Raw genomic sequence first — 19,377 nt, forward strand, 5'->3', positions numbered from 1 at the left:
AATTTATAGCTAAACCTTTTACACAACTGGTGAAGGAAATGCAGCTTCATCGAGAAGACTTCGAAATAATTAAAGTAATCGGAAGAGGGGCTTTTGGTGAGGTAAGACACGTTTCCATTTGTTAATTTTGTTAAGTTTGTCCAAACCTCAACAGCTCACACCTAGTATTTCTGTGGTCCTTACATGGGTTTGGGGATGAAGTAATTATTAGTATCATTGGAGAGTTCTTGAACAAAATCCAAAAGGTAGAATTGAGAAGAGAAAAATAAAAATGAAAGATTGTGTGACTGGTGAATTACCCAGAATATCATGTGGACCAAAATAGTTTCGTACAGACAAGTGTATTTTTTAAAAACCCGTTTGTTAATTGGAAATTTTCTTTAAAATGCAAGAAGGGTAAAATAATGGTCGTCCTCATTGTTTGTGGTGGCTGCTGCCATCAGTCCCCTGCTGGTTATGTGTCTGGTCGCCTTGTGTTAGGGTAGAGCAGCAGACCCAGCAGGTCCCCATGAAGGACCGGGTGCTGCCTGCAGCCCTCCTGCCTCGGCTGCAGCCTCTGTGATGGCGCGCTGCCCCCGGCCTGTGTGTCCGGCAGCCTCCCTGGCCGAGGCGAGGGCCGGCGGTCTGACGTGCGGGTTCCCTCAGCAGACGGACCAGCTGGCTTTGCAGTCGGTCACCTTGAGAGCTTTGCCTCTTAAACTTTGAACATGTTAACTCCTCTGCCCAGGCTTACCTTCAGTTCGCCGAGGCCGGGACCTGTGCATCTTGGTCACTGAGGAAAAACCCAATGAGAACACACTGTCACAGCACAGCGCATTGTGCCCTGCCTGACTGCGAGCCTACTGGGCATGACTAGAAAGTGCCACAGAACGGGAGGTGGCACTTGCTGTGCGGGGCACATGCTTTATGTGCCACAGGCGGGACAGGAAGCAGACAGTATTCACGCGGTAGCTTCTTGGCTCTCAAGTGTCTCGTGTGACGACTGAGTGGAAACAAGACTTATGATGTGTCTCAGAAAGCGCCTCACTATTCTTGGGATTCCTCTGCTACAGGCACTGATGGCACCCCTGCTTTATCTGCAGGTGTCAGCAGGACACATAAATACTCCTCCAGACACTGTAGGGACTTGCCGGAGAAAGCTCTGGCCTGCCCAGGGCGCGGGGACGCGGTTTGCTGTGCCCTCACTTCTTCCCTGGAAATTGCCGCCCTCGCCCGAGTCCTCTGACAGGCCCGCGTCTCTCTCCTCCTGCCTTGCTCCGCCAGCCCTGTCTCTTGCCCCCCGTCCCTGAGTCTCACCGATGGCCAACGGGGGAGGGCTTATGGGTGGCTGCCTTGTCCCCTGGGTTGGCAGCCCCTCCCAGGCCCTGCGATGCTGAGCAAGCTCCAGGTTTACCTCAGAACTACCCTGGATCTGGGGCTCCTCAGCCAAATTCAGCTTACTGTGGGCTGGGATGGCACAGGGAGGTGTTTTGGTTTGGGACTTTTAATATTAGGGTATAATTACACATAAAATGCATAGATCTAAGTGTACATTTTGAGTTACGGCAGATGTCTACACCTGGGTAACCAGCACCCCAATTGATACAGAGCATTTCTGTCCCCTGGAAAGTTCCCTCCTGCTCCTTTCCAGACCCCCATCCCTCCCCATAAGCCCCACCCGTCTGCCTCTCCTGATTGCCACCAACAGGGAACTTAATTTAAAGGAACCACAGGAAACAATTGAGTTCTGCATAGAAATAAGAACTCTGAGCTACAGGTAGTTTCTGTAAGGTGCGGTTTTTGGTGGTGTTTAGTGAGAAGGAAGAGAAAGCCTGTTGCAGTTAAACCCAGTTCATCCAGTATACACTTTACTGACTGTCCTCCGTGTGCCGAGCAGTGTGAGCAAGGCCGTGGCCCATCCAGGCTCTGCAGTGACAGTGTCCACCTTCGAGTGTTCCAGAGGGGCAGCGAGGGGCGCCAGGGCCAGAGAGGGACCCCTTTAGGAGGAAAAATGAAAGAGCCAGAGAGAGCATTGTGCCAAAATCGCTTAGTTATTTTTAACACCCTTCTTTGCCAGAGAGCTTAGTGCAAAACTCGGTTTTCTGCGTTTTGAAGAAGGTAACACTGATCACCTGCACGTTCCTCCCAACTCAAGGGAAACTGGCCCTTGCCAGGCCTGTGCAGGACCTGGGAGCTCTCCTTTGCCCTTGCTCCCTCTCAGGCTCTTTCATCTTCGTACCCACCCCCAGTGCCCCCGCTGTCACTCCCTGGCCCTGTGGCCTGGGCTTTGCACGCCAGCCTTCCTCAACCAGGCTCTCCGGCCACCCAGCCATTTGTCCAGTCTGGGGTCCCTGTGCATGCTCGCCACTCCTTTCCAGCCATAACTAGAATCTTGGACCCCCACTGCTGCCTCCCTGGGATATTCTCATAACCACACACCTGAAATGTGCCCAGTTTCGGCTTCTGCCACTCTGACGACGCCAAGTGGATCACAGAACTGAGGACACTCTTTATCTGTGCCTGGACTGGAAGTGCTCTTCACAAATGGTTCTGATTGGGTTATGTTTTCCTAATGCCAAGCCAAGGGTCCCATCAGGGTGTGTTTATTGCGGATCCCCACCTTCAAGCCCACGGGAGATTATATTTAATTATGACCGTCATTATAACACAGTCTTTCAAAGTAGACACCTGAGGGTGAGAGGCATGTTATCTAACCCTTCTGAGCCTCGGAGTCCACATCTGTAAAATGTGGGTGTCAAAAATACCAACTGTCAAGAATTGTGATGAGGATTAATTGTGATGAGTGCAGATAAATTGCTTAGTTCAGTTCCTGGCACATGGAAAGTGTTCAGTGCATGGTAGTTTCATGAGTACTTTGGTGATGTTACGGAGAGATACATGTTGTTTAGAAAGCAAGGAAGTAAATAACTTAAGAACTCTTTGTTCCATGCCTGCTATGAGGCTGCCTGCCATTGGTAGCAAAGTTTTGTGGTGGAGACTTAGGCCAATGAATGATTGGTTTAAAGAGGGGAGAAAGTACATGTGATGGTGCAAATATCACATCTGGTGTTGGTGGCAATGGAAGAACACATTCGAGATTTGACAGGGACCAGGATCCAAGAGGACTTCCTGGAAGAGGTGGTATGTGAGTTGTATTTTGAAGAATATGTGTGACAGTCAACACGCTGTGCTAACTGTGTTGAGCACCGTTCTGAGCACATTAAATGAGACGTGAGCGGTAGGCGACTGAGGATCCTGGGCGAGGAGGAATGAGCGTGGTGGGTAGAGCCCGTGAACGCAGGGATGGAAGCTTGGGAGCCACTGACGAATTCTAAAAGTTTTATTATGAAACTTCCGGACACACCCCAAAGTAGAGGATGATGAAACTCTGTTCACCCAGTGCTCAGCACTGGGGTTTTCTGAACTGAGTGGGTGAGATCATTCAAGTTGCAGTGTGGTGATATGCAAATGTGCTGGCCTTTGGTTCCATTAACTACATTTTTGTGAAACTCCCATTTGTGTTCCAGGTTGCTGTTGTCAAAATGAAAAACACTGAACGAATTTATGCCATGAAAATCCTCAACAAGTGGGAAATGCTTAAAAGAGCAGAGGTAAGTGTGGCGTGCTGAAGAAACAAACACGCAAAGAGTTTTCTATGAGTGGCAAGTGAGATGGCTGTGAGGCCCCACAAGTGTGGGCCTGCTCGCGGTGACACAGGACTGCCCCTTGTCCCAGGGTCTGCGCCCGCCCGCCCAGCGCGCCTCCCATGCGCTCTGCCTTCCATGTGCTCTGCTTTGCCTGAGTCTATCGGCCAGATTCGTGTTTCCTGGAGGGCAAAGGAAAGCTTCGTGGGGACTTTAGGCATTTGTCTCAGTTCTCCATAGGTAAAAGCAATGATTGAATGTGGAGTCTACCTAGTAGAGGAATGTTTTTTCATTCCCTCTTAGAGGGGGAATGAAAATTATAAATAAAAGTAGATGATTGCTGCTTGGCAGTCTGCGGTCCTTTTTCTTACTTCTGTGGCCACCCCTGCCACAGCTGTTTCATGCCCTGACCCTATCTCCCCAGCCCCATGAGCAGCCCCTGCTGACACAGGCAAGGCCTGCCAGCGAGCCCAGGCTTCTCCTCTGGGTGCTCCCAGACTCAGCTCCCCGTGCCTCAGCTTCTGTCTTCATCTTCCCATCCCCTCTGGGGGCTCCCCTGAGGCTCTGAGGCTCCCCTGCGCCTCAGAGAGCCACAACCCTTCCTTTCCAATCTCCATTACTTACCCTTGTCCTCAGCTGACACCCCTGCCAGCATGCACGTAGCGCCTGTCCCATCTGTGGTTGTGTGGCTCACTCTTGCTCCCCGTCACCCCGCAGCTGCTAAGCAGGCCCTTGGTTTCGCAGGCTCTCCCCTCTAGAGTTGGCCTTTTTTGGTTTATAGCCTCCCTCATCCTATCACTGTAAACACCTTGTAATTTTGGGTGGCCCTTTCCTCTTTCGCTCTGGAATTCGTGTCACTGATGATAGCTGCCACCTTGGGCAGATCACAGTACAAACTTTTGGTTTAAGTCTGATCGCTCTTCTGAGCACTGGGTTTTCACTGACCTGGTGGGTAGGTATTCTCCAGCCTCCCACCAGCACGTCTCATCCATCTGTCTGATCACTCTGGCTGTCCTTCCACCCATCCACCGCTTCTTGTCCCTGCTGTGGCACCCAACCCGAGGTCTCATGCCCATTTACTGCTCACTCGTACATGTTGGTTGATTGCATAATGACTATTTTTGTAGTGACCGGCTCTCAAAATGTTAGTGGCCCGTGACTGCCTCAGCCACCGGCATTCCACAGCCTCGTCCTCGCTGCACTCGTCTCGTCCTCTCCTCGCTCACTCTCACTGCCATGTCAGCCAACCTGGGCCCCAGCCATCCTTCGTGTCACCGCTGGCAATTTGCCGAAGGCAGGAAAAATCTATGGGGAAAAGAAGTAGCTACCACTATGTGGAAGTTTGGGGAAAGAAACAGTCGTAGCAAATTCCATTCAGGTTTATGTTTTTATGGGAGTGATTGATTTACGAAAGACAGCTGAGCCATATTTAATATGACTTGTTATGTTAACCTTCGGAGTATATAAATTTTAAAAAGTATGAAAGTCCTAAGGTTAGGGAGTAGTGATTCTCTCCTTGTGCTAGTTAGTATTTTACCCATATGTCGTGTTGGATGAGGTAGTACACTTTAAGAGTAAATATTGCCTGTTTAATTTAAATCTGGTGACACAGTCCTTTTTAATCAGCATACTCAGGAAAGTCCAAGAATGTCTGCCAACCATGATGCTTATCCTAGAATATACATATAATGGGATATATATCGGGGTGTGTGATGTATATGCAGATACAATATGTATAGAGAGAAAAGCCTGGTTAAAGTACTGTACTCTTTTATTCTTATTTAGTAGGTTTATTTTAAATATGAAATTGACTGCTAAATGTCTTCTTTAAAAGCATGACGTCAGCAAGAAGCAGTGGTAGAAAAGTTGCAAAGCAGTAGAAGTTCATAATTTGTAGCCCAGTAACTTCTAGTTCATAACTTCTAGTTCACTGTGTTTGGTTTTCAAAAACCAGTACAAGTTCCCGTGCTCTTACAGCAGACCTGCTGGGAAATCCATGTGCGTCCTGCCTGTGGGTCCCCATGTTGGCGGCCCCCATGAAGAGTGGGTGTCACTCTGAATGTTGCTCGGGGAGCATCTCCCCTCAGGAATGGTGTTCCAGGCCCTATAGGTCTGGGCTGGCTGCGGCCCCAGCACCCGGCTTTTCTCTCAGCCGTCCCTTTAGGCCCCATGATCTGGTGGCCACTGGCTCCGTGGGCATGATGGTTCCAGAATTCATGCACTTTGCAAGCTGAGTTTTGACCATGTAAGTCTAATTAGTAGAATCAGGACACAGTTACCTCAGTCATTTCTTTTTGAAAGAAAGACTTTTTTTTTTAAGTTTAGAATAGAAAAACTTGCAGAAAAAGCAAGTTCTAACGGTTACTGTGAGATTCAAATAAGAGAACAGGTAACATACACTCTGTCTCGTGCCTTGCATGGCAGACACTCCATCAGAGGTATGTTTAGTTTTGCAAGTTTCAAATTTAAGGAGTGAAAATCTTACGTTATGTGCTCAGTATTATAATTATGCCAAAAGAGCCCCTTTGCTGCCTTCCAGTTACTCTGCTCACTATGGGTCACCAGTCTCCTGGCTTCTGTCTTTCTCTACCCCCCAATCTCTGCCACTCTGACAACCATCAGCTTGTTCTCTGTGTCTACGGGTCTGTTTCTTATTGTTTTGTTTGTTCATTTATTTTGTTGTTTTAGATTCCACATATAAGTCCAATCATACAATATTTGTCTTTCTCTGACTTATTTCACTCAGCATAATACCCTCTAGGTGCATCCATATTGTCACAAATAGCAGAATTTCATTCTTTTTTATGGCTGAGTAATATTCCGTTGTACATATTAGCACATCTTTATCCGTCTGTCTGTCAGTGGCACCTAGATTGCTTCCATATCTTGGCTGTTGTAAGAAGTGCTGCAGTAAATGTAGGGGTGCATCTGTATCTTTTCAAATTAGTGTTTTTGTTTTCTTTGGATAAATACTGAGAAGTGGAATTGCTGGGTGGTATAGCAGCTCTATTTTTAATTTTTTGAGGAACCGCCGTATTGTTTTCCATAGTGGCTGCCCCAATTTACATTCCCACCAGCGGAACACGACGGTTCTCTTTTCTCCATGTCCTCGCCAGTGATTACTTTTCAATACAGATGCCACCCGTGTATTAAAGCCCTTTTAAAAACCGCATAGCAGTGTCCACAATAGTCTTTCACCGCCTTCCCCAGGCCGTGGTGTGTGGGAGAGCCCTGTGGTGATGGTGCACATCAGTGCAGCGCAGATAAACCACATTTAGAGAAAATAACCAACTCAGATCAGTAAGAAGATGTGTGTCCTGTCCTGCTAGCCGTGGGGCTGCTAAACTGGGGGTCTGTCAGAGGGGCAGACACGTGGGCTGCGCTGAGGAGGCTGGCCTGGTAAAGGCGGCAACGCCGGGTGGGAGGGGCCTGGGGAGCTACTGCTGAACAACCATATCTCGTGAGCCAGGTTTAATCTGTAGTGTTGGCCGTAGAAACGGCCTCTGTGGACAGGGCAGGTGCAGGGCCCCCCTGGAAGTGTGTTGTGGGGGGGTGCGTGGGGGTGGGGTGCAGGTAAGAACAGGGATGCACCCACTTCCAGTTGGTACAGGGGCACCGAGGCCTCGCAGGAGCTGCCTGGGAGGGGTGGGTTGGTGATGGTGCCTCTGGTTCCAGGTGAGGGAGGGAGGCCATGCTCCCTGCGGCCTGGAAGGCAGGTGACACCCCCCAGAGCCTCTCACCAGAGACCCCTCTGTTCAGGACTGTGCTCCGCAGGGTGCTTTTCCAGGTGGAAACACACTGACTTCCTTCTGATTCTTCACAGACTGCTTGCTTCCGAGAAGAACGTGACGTGCTGGTGAACGGTGACTGTCAGTGGATCACCACGCTGCACTATGCATTTCAGGACGAGAATTACCTGGTACGTCTGCGTCGCCAGAGCTTGCAGTGGCATTCGCTGACTTACTTGATTCCTTTGTGCTGTCACTAAAATAATGAGAAGACAAGTGGGAGCTGAGGTTTAAATATATATTTGACTAGATAAAACTAAGGGGTTTGTTTTAATGTAGTGATTGTTACGTGGATTTTTAAAAAATAGAGTTGCGACATTATCGACTTGTTTTTCTCGAATCACTAGATAACCTGATTATTTTGTTCTCTGGGTTTATTAGATGTAAATAAACGGGGGGTTTCGGTATTTTCTATTTTGAATTACACATAAGAATAAGAAGCTGTTGTGGGATTTCAGATGCCAGTCCTGTACACTGAGTGGGGTTTGCTCCTGCTGGGTCTGCAGGCCAGTAGTGAGCTGGCCTCCAGGAGGCCTCCTGACAGCCTTTGTGTGACTGTCTCCATGTTCTTGTCACCTGTTTAGTCTTCTGATTTGAACTGGGGCTGGATTTCAATATTGACCAACCAGCTTTGACTGACATGCGTGTGTCGATGGCTAGAGAAACGGCACAAGGCATCCAGGCACCGAATGAGTCACAACTGCTTTGTCAGCACTTTAATTCCGAAAATGACTTTCCGGTTTGCCTAAACCTGAAAAGTCCACCTGTGGAGCTCTGGGTGGACAGAGGCCAGCTCAGACCTTGCTCCTCTGGCCAGCGTGTGGTCAGCAGTGGCTACAAGGGGCCTCAAGGGTCACCGCAACCTCAGGGCGGGGACCTGTGCTGTGTTCTCTTTCTCCAACAGTCGACTCGGGAGCTTCTTCTCGGTAACGTGCTCTGTTTGCTCACAACATGCAGCATAGTGTAGGAATTCTTAATCTTAAAGTAATCTCTTTCAAACATTAAATCCCTTAGATTCAAACATGCATGATTAGGTAAAACGGTTTATTTTACTGTTTAGAATTGAAAATAACCATATTTCAACAAATATGAGGGGGCAGCTGGTGTTTATCGAGCATTGGCCCACAGGTTTTCCCAGTCTTGCCAGTGACCCAGTGAGATAGGCTTTCACGAGTTTCATCATGTTATGAAGGGGTGTCTGGGGCAAGGAGAGAAAGTCAGCTGCCCACGGCATCGCAGACGCAGGACGGTGTCAGGACCCGGCCCGGCCTGTGCGGCAGGAGGCAGTGCCCAGTGCCCCTCGGCAGTCAGCAGCGTCCTCGTGCTCTGGGGCATCTCCACGTAAACCCCTTGCTTCCCGGACTGGTGGTGCTGCTCCGAGTGGACTGTCTCCAGTTCATTTCCTGTTTTGATAAGAAGTGCATGAGGTTTCTAAGGAGTGCTAGGCAACACGGGTCTGTCCAGAAGGAAAACAACATTTTTGTCTCTCAGACTTTTCCTGAGGTCAGCATAGCATGTTGCTGTCTGAAACATGAGGCATTACCAGCTTATTCTAATTTGGGACAGTCAGTGAGGAATTCCAGCCTTCTTGTGTTTTTGGAGTTGCCCAATTAGAAGTAACAGTGAAAATTAAGGAGAGAGGAAGGCCAGGGCTCTGGTGCTTTCTAGTATGTGGACCCGGGCCCGTGATGGGTTACAAGGGGGGTGGGGGACCAGGCTTGGCACTCCTCCTGCCACCCACGGTGGTGTATTTAGGCGGTAGCCTTGCGAGGTGACCGTGAGGAAGTACGAGCGCGCGGCCTGAGCGCTGTGCAGGCACGAGTCCACCCTGCGGAGCTCGTTCATGTTAGAGCTTCCAGTGGAGGAGGCCAAACTCGGCATTTCACACAAATGAAACCTGTTTTACCAGTAACTCAAAGGGTGTTGCCTTACTGCCTTAGCTCAGAATCCTACATTACGTGACAGGAAGTCATCAGTGCAGTTCTTACAAGTGAAAAGGTAAAGTTTCTGCTTGTCTGCCTATGAGCCTTTACAGTTCTTGTTTTCCAGGAGCCCGTCCATTACGCTGAGCACAGTGATAATATGGGTTTTGGTTTTCGTTGGAGATTTCTAGGTGGACATGGCAACTGTTGAGGCTCGGCTCGGTACGGTGCTGACTCCTTCCTGCTCTCTTTAGGGCCAAAGACAGTGGCTGTTCATTCTCCTGACCGCCCTCACCCACGTGTGTTCTCTTCTCCAGGTGTCTATACCTGTCTCCTGCCCACTGTCCAGTCCTGCTCTTGTCCCTTCTCCTCCAGTCCATTCTTCACAGGGCGGTCAGAGGAAGCCGTAAAACGTAAATCAGATCGCAGCTCTCCACCTCCACACGGTGGCCTGTGGGGTCTGGCCTCGCCTCGTCCCCGCCTCACCCGTCATGCTCAAGCCGTTGTCACTCTTTTCTTCCAATGGCCACATTCATCCTCCTCTCAGCCTCTTTGCACCCATCCCTTTGTCTGGAGCATGACCCCTGGCCCGTGCCACGGCCATCTTCTGCCTGTCAATCAGGGTCCCACCTGCCAGGTGATGCTGTGCCTACCGTGTGATTCGGTGTTTTTCCCGGCACCTGTGTCTCTGAGGTTACTGTGTTCATCTCCCTGCTTCCTATGGTGTCTCTCCCTCCTCCATGTCAGCTCTGTAGAGGACGTACCTGTCGCCTAAAGGGGTGCTAGCAAGTTCATTACTCAGAGAATGAGCCAGTGAACACCCTTTGAGAGCCTTCTGTGTAACGGTGTGGGGGAGACAAAACGATTAACCCGGGACTCCTGCTCTTAAAGCTCACTGTTCCTGGAAGGGACAGGCCACAGTGCTGTGAGGCCGGGCGGCGGCCTGGCTGAGGCTGGCCTTGGGGCGGGGGGCACGGAGATCCAAGAAGGCTTCTCAGACAAGGGGTTGGTGTGGTAAGTCTTGCAAGCTGAGTTCTGAGGCAGGATGAGAGGGTTTGTTGGGAAGACATTGTGTGTGAGAACAGGGACCTGATGTGAAAGCTTGCCTTCCTTCCTCAGACAAACCCGACTGAATGGTGTTTAGTTTCCTTTCTTAGGAGATGCTACAGCATCGTGTTTAAGATGGGCCTGGAGCCGACGGCGTGGGTTCAAAGCCTAGCTCTGTCGCTTGCTAGCTGGGTGACTTTGGTCATGTCATCAAGCCTGGTCCCGTCACTTGTAAAGTGGGATAGTACCTGTGAGGAGGGCGATCTGAGGATTAGCAGATAGTGGGGTCACGGAGCATGCTGGCTGCTGGCTGAGTGGGGCGGTGATTATCAGGGCCTCAGTAAACAGCGAATGATCGTTTCTTGGGCAGTGGTATTTCCTGTGTTGATTATTTAAAAGTTAACAAGTAAACTACTCAGGCCAGAACGTGAATCTCTGAAAGGAAACTGGTATCAAGGCAGGTGGTTCCTAAGAGCTGTGACAGTCTCACCCGTCCAGGCCCCTCTGACCAGGGAGATGCCCGGCTCGGGGTGTCTGCAGCCCCCAGGTCCCTCTGACCAGGGAGATGCCCAGCTTGGGGTGTCCGCAGCCCCCAGGCCCCTCTGACCAGGGAGATGCCCGGCTCGGGGTGTCCGCAGCCCCCAGGCCCCTCTGACCAGGGAGATGCCCGGCTCGGGGTGTCCGCAGCCCCGAGGCCCCTCTGACCAGGGAGATGCCCGGCTTGGGGTGTCCGCAGCCCCCAGGCCCCTCTGACCAGGGAGATGCCCGGCTCGGGGTGTCTGCAGCCCCCGGGCTCCCTTTATCACAGCCTTCAAAGTGCAGGGGCAGGTGGGCTCTGAGTGACGGTACTGGCTCAATCTTCTGGCAGAGCACGCCCAACACCTTTGGGCATTCCCCTCTCATTGCTTTAAGTTTTGCTTAAGCCATAGATTTTCTGATACTTTTCAGCTCGTTCATGATGCCATCTTGTAAGAGCTGCAAGTTTGGGGTGACTTTAGATAATTCACCTCCCTTTTCTGGTCTGGTGTCTTCTTCCGGTGACACGACAGCCTGGGGAGTTATTTTTAAACCCCGTAGAAGTTGATGGACTTTGCACTGTGCGTCACTTTGGGCCACGAGCTTTTGGAATGCCTCCTTCAACGCTGAGCCCTTCAGTCATTGCCGTTGCTTAAGTCCATTATTTGTTGAAGTTTGTTCTCTGCCACATGCGTGGCGTAGAACCATAACCGTGTTCTAATGGGCCAGGGTGCATGTTCTCAGAGGGGACATCCTGAGTGACAGGAGCCACCAGGAAGCCACCTGAGCAGCCCTGAGGTCAGAGGATGTCGCACTGGCAGTGGGGCCTCTGCCTGTCAGGGCTAGTGGGGACTAAACGTTGTGTTCTCTCCCCTTCTCTCCCTGGCTTGCAGTACTTGGTCATGGATTACTATGTGGGTGGTGACTTACTGACTCTACTCAGTAAGTTTGAAGACAAGCTTCCAGAAGACATGGCAAGATTCTACATTGGAGAGATGGTGCTGGCCATTGATTCTATCCACCAGCTTCATTACGTGCACAGGTAATCGCCTTCTTACATACTGCGTGGAAACCACACTTTATGTGTTAAAGTGGTCCTTTCAGGGTCTGAGGCATAGGCTTCCAGAATAGTCACACACTTAGCAAGACCTCACTTGGAGCTGCTGCCCTGCAGAGCAGCTTCCCCAGGTCACCGCCTTCAAGCCCCCGCACCGGTGACGGTTGTCATGTCTAATTGTTGCCAGCTGAAGCCTTGTCCTATGGCATTACCGGACATGAGCTCACTACCTCCCCTGCGTGCCCCCAGAGCTCGTGCGGGTCCCCATCCCACTGTGTCTCCACTTCCCTGTTTCACACCAACCCAAGGGCCCATGGCTCGATCACCCCACAAAACACTCAGCCAAGGAAGATGGGGTTGAGGAGAGGGGCTCATGCCACAGCAACTTGAGTAAGAGTGTGATGCCCCTTGAGGAGTGTTGTGTGGGTCGAAATGGGAGGCAGGTCCCCCTGCTGCTTGCCCTGTCCCCTCTGCTGTGCCCGCCCTCTTGCTGGGAGGACAGTGGCCTTAGCCTCAGCTGGCCTGGACCTTTGCATCCATCTCCTCCTGCTGTTTATTTAAAACAACTGTTCAGACCTGTGGGGTTTTTTTGTTTGTTTTGTTTTTTAATTTAAAGTAATTTCACATCAGTAGTTTTAAACAGTTAAATAGTTCTATAGGGTTTATAAGAAAACATGGGTCTCCAGCCCTCCCCGCCCTGGTTCCACTTGCCACAGGTAACTGTTGTCAACATTTTAAGCTGTTACTTCTGCTGTTTACCTTCGTATTTCTAAATGCCAGGCTTCGGTTGCTATTTTCTTTTTTGTAGGGTAGGGAGGTTTATATCACATGTATTAAAATGGAGATTTCACCTTTGACATAAGTACCTCTCTCACCCCTCTCCCCAGCAGGTACTCGCCATCCTCCTCCTCCCATGTGGTCCCAATTAGTGAAATACTACCTTTCGGTTAAATCAGTGTTCGGTGTTTGTTTATGATACAACTGTGTAACTGTTACAGACGAGCCTTGTAGTATAAATAGTTACACTTTTTTATATAAATTTTCATTTCCTCTGGGGTTCATAATTGCCCCGTTTTTTCATTAGCCTACTTTTTTTTGTAGCTGCCACTAATTTGTTGAAGTTTGCCATTATTTGTTGACATGAGCAGACAGTAAAGCTGTGTACGTCCAGACGTGTCTCAGGTCTCCTCAGTCCCCCTTGTCTCCCTGCCCTTCTGGACTGTTCTCATCCTGACATCTCTTCTCCCTCCTACCTCCCTGAGTCACGTGGTGTCTTAGTTTATTCTTCTTGACAGAGGTGTCCCTAGTTCACGTCAGAGGGATCAGTGTCTTTATATTTGTCACACATCTCCAGGGAAATTAATTTGACCACCTTTGTAATAGTTTAATATTTTCCTATTTTCCCCTAATTAGAAAGCTTTCTCCTCATTTTCTTAATTGGCTGTGTAGAAGCTTTTCTCTGTCATTTCACCTCCAGGCATAGCAGGAGACATTAAAATACATAATTCAAAAACTTTTTTCCTTAAAAATTAACTCAGTATTCAGCTTAAGTGCTTGAATGACCCAGGCTAAAAACAGAAAGATTGCATTTTTGCTAGAAAGTTCATACAGATTTTATAGGAAGTCAGTCCTACCCCAGTCTCAGGCAGGTACCTTGTAAGTTGAAACTGTACATTTGGTGGGGCTGGAAGTGAGTTTTGTCAGCACGAGCGTGCTACCACTGGTGGATTTAACAAGCATGGTTCTGACTAGAACTTTGGGCCCTTTTCCTGGGGTTGGATGTGGGCCCTGGCGACTAAGGGCAGTCCTGGGGCGTCGGCAGGCAGACAGCTGCGAACTGAGAAGTACGGTGTGTGCGGGAAGCAGTGGGCACTAGGACCGCACGGGGGCACAGCCCATTGCTAAGGGGTCAGTTAGGCACATCAGCAAAGGCCTAGAAAGATACATAGGATTGCAGACGGAGACAGTCGCCTCCCCAAGAGAGAAGAGAGTACATCTGCGCAAAGAATTAAGAACAGGTACAATTTTAAGAGGCGCTATATTCAGAGAATAAAGAAGGCCTTGGACAAAATAGAAAGCTGAGGAGAAGATGTGGAAGATAAAGCAGAGGAACTCCAATGAAGATGGGGAGCTGGGGAGAGGGCAGCTGCTCAGAGTGGCTCTGCCCATCTGTGCGGCACTGGGCACCACGCCTGACCCACCACCGAACCCATTTGCTGGGTTTGCAGCAGAAGTTCCGCAGGGGTGAGGTTGGAAGTTGATGCTGACTGATCACTCGGAGACGGTACAGCGATGGACGGAATAGGCTCCCTTTTCAGTGTGTTGGGAAGACAGGGAAAGGAAAAGCAGGCTGCATTCCGTCCATGGCCATGAACTGCCCCCGTACCACTGTTTGGGACCAGAGTCACAGCAGGTGTGAGAGAAAAAGGCCCTTGTGGGTGACTGGAGCTGCTGCTTAGCTATGTGCCGACTCTGAAAATGCTGCCGCCACTGGGTTTTGGAGGGAGAATGAGCGAGTTGGTCCCAAGCCTGATGGTGACCCACCAGGACCATCAGCTCTTGGATTGGCTGCAGTCTTGGTATGGGGACCACCTGCCCAGCTAAGAAGTGCTGCTGGTCAGAGCTCTGGGTCAGTCCTGCGCTGGGCCTCCAGTGGTGCTCTGCCCAGAGGCCTTTCTTTGTAACGTCCCTGCTTACAAATAGCCAATTCGCAGGAAAAAATATATATTGGTGGTATTATGTTTTCAATATAGAATCACACTGCACAGATACCCCAATGCCACTCAAAAAACAAAAGTACTGCAAGCAGATGTTAGCAACTGAACTGCCCTGGGAGATATAAAAAAGGAGGGGGCAGCCTTGCTGGGGCAGCTTCCCTGCGGGCTTCTCAGAGTCAGGTCGTGAGAAGAGGACGATGGGTTTGTCCTGCAGGGCCAGTGGGTGCTTCCTCCTGCACCAGCAGCAGTCGGGAGAGACAAGACACTTTTAAGATCATGCAGATATCCTCTCCTTTTCAGAATTTCCCCCTAGATTTAGTATGCATTGGCGATTTTTGCCCGGGACAAGCGTTACCATGATGGTTGCAGAGAGACTGCCAGACTTCAGGCCCTCCACATGGAAGCACCTCCCTTCACTCCTGTCGGTCTGCTGATTATCAGTAGGGTACATGCATCCTGTTTTCTCCTATTTTCTAATTTGTCACTCTCTTCTTTCCTTTTCGTGCTCATGTCCCATTTGGCCAGTGGAAGCCCCTTCTGCCTAACTTCCCTGTTTGTGACAAGTCCTCAGGTTTGAATTGCCTTAGTTTCTGGCTCATCTCGTACCTTCTCTGCCCCACTCACTCATTTCTCAGAGGAACTGGTGGGTAGTGGTTTTAAAGACCAAGATCTGGGTGCTGGGGGTACTCATTACTACAGGGGTTTCTAGACCCCTTCAGTGGGCAGGGCTGGTAGGATATCTTAGGTCTACATGCACACATATCCACGTGCACCTGTACCTCACTTGGGAATCATGAGTTCACCTCCGCCTGGCTCCTATTGCACATTTTTGTCCCTCTCCTATAGTGACACTGCTGGCTCTCAGGGACACCAGCACGGACTCGTTTGCCCAGTCCTGTCGTATGTCTGAAATAGCTTCAGACTTGCTCTGCCCACATGCTACTGAAAAGGTTTCAGGATTTGTTTGCAGTCCCCCTCCCCCCATTTATTCTTATTTAAAGTACAAGCAATGAATCTGATTTTGTCTTTAGTTAAAAGGTTCTCTTGTTGTTCCAACACCAACTGATTTGTGTCTTCACCCCATCGATTTGAGATAACATCTTTATCATATACTCAATTTCTTTATGTAGTTGGGCTGTTTCTGGCCATTCAGTTCTATTCTGTTGTCTTTCTGTCTCTCCAGGCACTAGGACCATCTGCTTTAATTATGGAGGCTTAAAGTCACGTGGGGTAGTCCCCCCATCACACCTCTTTCTCTTCAGTGTTTTCTATCTATTCTCACATGTTAATTGTTCCATATAAATTTCAGTATCAATTTGTCTGGCTCCAAAAAACAGGACGTTGAATTCTTTTTTCTTTTTTTTTAAATTTGATGCCCAACTCCCCCCAGCCTGTAGATTCAGGTCTTTTTGTTGTTGTTCTGGAAAGGTCCCTCAGATTATAATTTCAGATATTACTTATGTTTATTTTGACCTCGTCAAAGATTCCAGTTATGTGTATGTTGGGCCTGCTTTGCCTGTCTTCCATTTCAGTCTCCAGTTACTTTCTCTCTGACCCGTTTTCTTTCTTTCTTTGTCTCATTTTTGCTCTTCTAGATCTTTTCCTTCAATGTCTTTCATTAGATTTGTATTTGAATTTATTCTTCTTTGGGCAACTTGTAACTTAGTCTTTATTTCTTCTGTACTTCCCTGAGTTAAATCAACTCTTCATTTCTTCCTCGTTTTGTCTAGTTCTGTTCTTAGTTTTTGTTTTTCTGACTCATTGATGGGTTGTTTTGTTTATTATATTCCTGACTGTTTGTTTAAGGATATTTTGGTTTAGAGTGCTGTGCTACAGTTCTTTTTTGCTTTGGTTCTTTTTTGCTTTGGGGGTCTTTTTTGGGTAGAATTCTCATCTTTTGTTCACATATGTTTGTGAGGCTCATCACGTTGCTGGGAGTAGTAGATCATTTGTTTCCATTGAGGTGTCACGTTCCGTCACATGAGGCCAGCCCCGCTTGTCGTCCGTTCTCCTGTAGTGGACAGTACATGAATTCTATCTTTTGGCTCCTACGAGCTGTGCGGCTGGGAACATACTTGAACTCCCCTTGGTGAACATCCTTTTAAGTGTGTTCCCTTTCGTGCTGTCCAATCTTATAAGCTTTTGTGCCAGGAAGGAGGGTAGTGCTTCTACGTCCACTCCACCACCCACCCTCTGCCCAGTGTTACAGGTACAGAACAGCAGGTGAGACAGACCCGAGATGACTTCCTGCCCTCACTTGCTGCTCCATCACTGGGCATGTTACTCAATTCGTAGGCCTCCGTGTCTGTGACTATAAAGTACAATTTGAGGGTGCATGGTGGTTTGCTAGCCTGCAGCGGTCTCGGCTCACATCTTCACCCGACTCTTATTCCTCAAGTCTCTGCTCAGGTGTCTCCTCCTCAGTGGGAAGGGCCACCTGACTCCCTCCACGCATCCCGCTCTAGCCCTTGACTTTGTTTTCTCTTTCTTCCTATTTCATCATAGCACTTACCACATGGGTTGTGCTCTGTGTTACTGAGACCACATGCATATTTGTGCATTTGCACGTTTGTTTCCTGACACCTCAGCTAGTGTGAAGCTTTGTGGAGGGGGGGCAGCATCTGTTGTGGGCCTGGGGTCGGGAGCAGCGCCTGGCACAAAGGATATGCTAGGAAGCGTGTCAGTGGTGGAGGGTGGATGGGAACAGTAGTGGTGACTCGTCAGGTTAGCGGGCGACGGGCTGATGCACGGGAACAAGTGGTGGTGGTGACTTGCTGCTAAATCAGGGCCGGGAGAAGCTTCCAGATCGTTATTGTGGATCTTCTACTAGTGAAGGGCTTTGACCCACCCAGCGTGTCGCATGGCAATGGCTAATTTCTGTATTTGTTTTACTAACAGAGACATTAAACCTGACAATGTCCTCTTGGATGTGAACGGTCACATTCGCCTGGCCGACTTTGGATCATGTCTGAAGATGAATGACGATGGAACTGTAGGTATTTTTAATAGAGATTTCCCATATGGTTTTAGGTTTTCCTTGCAATTAGAAGGGACTTACAATTTCAGTTTGAGGTACAATTGAGAAACCAAGTTTGTTAATGCGAATTAAGACAAATCCATTTAGGAGACAGTTTTTACCTTTAAAAGATCTCTGTTGCTTTTTAAGTTTACAGAAGTAACACCTGTGCCTTCTAAAAAGGGGGGTGTGGGTTTGCTCCACTCCCCATGGCAGATGGCACTGAGGCAGCTCTGGGCCCTTCCTGAAAACGCCCTGTACACGCTGGTCAGGTGGACAGACAGTGGCTGTAGCAGGACACCCTCCCCCTGTGGGTGGAGAACTTCCTATCTGTCAGTTGTAGACCTAGAAATGGGGTCCTTGATGCTGACACCCATGGCAGAGCAGGAGACGCCCTGAGCGGCCATCGCTGGGAGACCTGGGCTTGGGCCTTGGTCACCAGCATTGGGCTGAGTGGCCTCAGTGGGGCCACTCACTCCGAGTCCCATCCCTCAGCTCCTTCCCGCGAATTGCTTTCCATGACTGGGGTACCACCTGCATTCTCCTGCGGCCACTGTCACGGTTTTTGGTCTTGGATGTTGGGAGACATTTCTTCTTTAAAGCCTGCACTTAGCACCCACGAAGGCTGAGTAACCTGCTTCTTCAGAGGCAGCAGTGCCCGCCTTTCCTGCTGCGCGTTCTCAGGCAGCAGTAAGAGAGCCCTAGACCTGCCATCAGCAGACAGTGTTTTAAAGGAGCGGGGCGATTGACTCACGTCGTCGCCGCAAAGCCAGTCCCCTCATTTTGGAGCGTCTTGCCCACATACTGATTCATTGCTAGATTGGCGCTGTCCTTATCTCCCGTATTCTGATGACACCGAGAGCATTGGTTACCTTTCTTGCCTACATGGCGCTCCCGTCCCATGTGGACACTCACCTGAGTCATCACCAAACAGCCCAGTGTCCCCACTGTCCCCTGTAGAGCTCTTGCAGCTGGGCCGACAGGTGCAGAGTAGTGGCCCCGAACAGGGGCCATGATGCAGGCAGAGCTCCCTGACTCACCCACTGACTCCGGGGTGCTGCTTTGTCCCCCTGGTGCTCTTCTCAGACGTGACCTGGGGGAGAACCTTCCCCGACAGGCCTTGTGCGACTTGTCCCCGCCTCCTGCCTGCCTGCTGACCTGCGGAGCCCTGCTCTGCCCATGCTCGGCCCCGGGCGGATTGCCCTCGCTGAGCGCAGCTGCCTGCACAGGCGGTACCATGTCCCGGCCCGTCGGAGCTGAGGAGCGCTTCTTCCCTGTGCAGGCCCCTTAGCCTCCTGGTGCCCTCTGGGCAATGCATCAGCACCCAGCTGGTGCTGGACCAGCTTCCAGCCCCTCCCACGGGGAGACTGAAGGCTAGGCCATGGCTGGGCAGCCTTAGCATCCCCCCAGGAGCAGCTTAGAATCTCTACTTTGCAAGAGCCCAGGGGGTCTCTGTGCACATGACAGTCTGAGGAGGGCTGGCCAGGACACAGCCGGTCCCCAGCCACACTGAATGGTGCGGAGCATGTGGGAAATGGCGCCCCCTGAGGAACTGCGATGCCATTGGGGGCTGTGGTGGGCACTTGGGCACTGAGAGACCGGCGTGCAAGAGTCTCATGCATCCTGGAATCCACCCAATGTTTAGTGCGGCAAGCAAATGTTTATTTGCATTGAATTACGAGGTTTTTCAG

The 19,377-nt window shown here is 50.0% G+C and overlaps 1 protein-coding gene across 3 annotated transcripts in view; it reads left to right on the forward strand.

Annotated features, from left to right (window-relative positions):
- The window catches only part of CDC42BPB (CDC42 binding protein kinase beta), a 99,361-nt gene that overhangs the window by 41,122 nt on the left and 38,862 nt on the right, over nucleotides 1-19,377 (forward strand). For all 3 annotated transcript variants that reach the window (XR_002138676.2, XM_019747182.2, XM_019747183.2), the window contains exons 2-6: nucleotides 10-101; nucleotides 3,507-3,590; nucleotides 7,447-7,542; nucleotides 11,790-11,938; nucleotides 17,569-17,662. Coding sequence is in view for 2 of the 3 variants with exons in the window: in XM_019747182.2 (XP_019602741.2) it covers nucleotides 10-101; nucleotides 3,507-3,590; nucleotides 7,447-7,542; nucleotides 11,790-11,938; nucleotides 17,569-17,662 (515 nt within the window). In the remaining variant the exon portion in view is untranslated. The remainder of the gene's footprint in view (nucleotides 1-9; nucleotides 102-3,506; nucleotides 3,591-7,446; nucleotides 7,543-11,789; nucleotides 11,939-17,568; nucleotides 17,663-19,377) is intronic.

The sequence above is a fragment of the Rhinolophus sinicus genome, linkage group LG03 (genome assembly GCF_036562045.2).
Source record: "Rhinolophus sinicus isolate RSC01 linkage group LG03, ASM3656204v1, whole genome shotgun sequence".
In the NCBI taxonomy this organism is placed as follows: domain Eukaryota; kingdom Metazoa; phylum Chordata; class Mammalia; order Chiroptera; family Rhinolophidae; genus Rhinolophus; species Rhinolophus sinicus.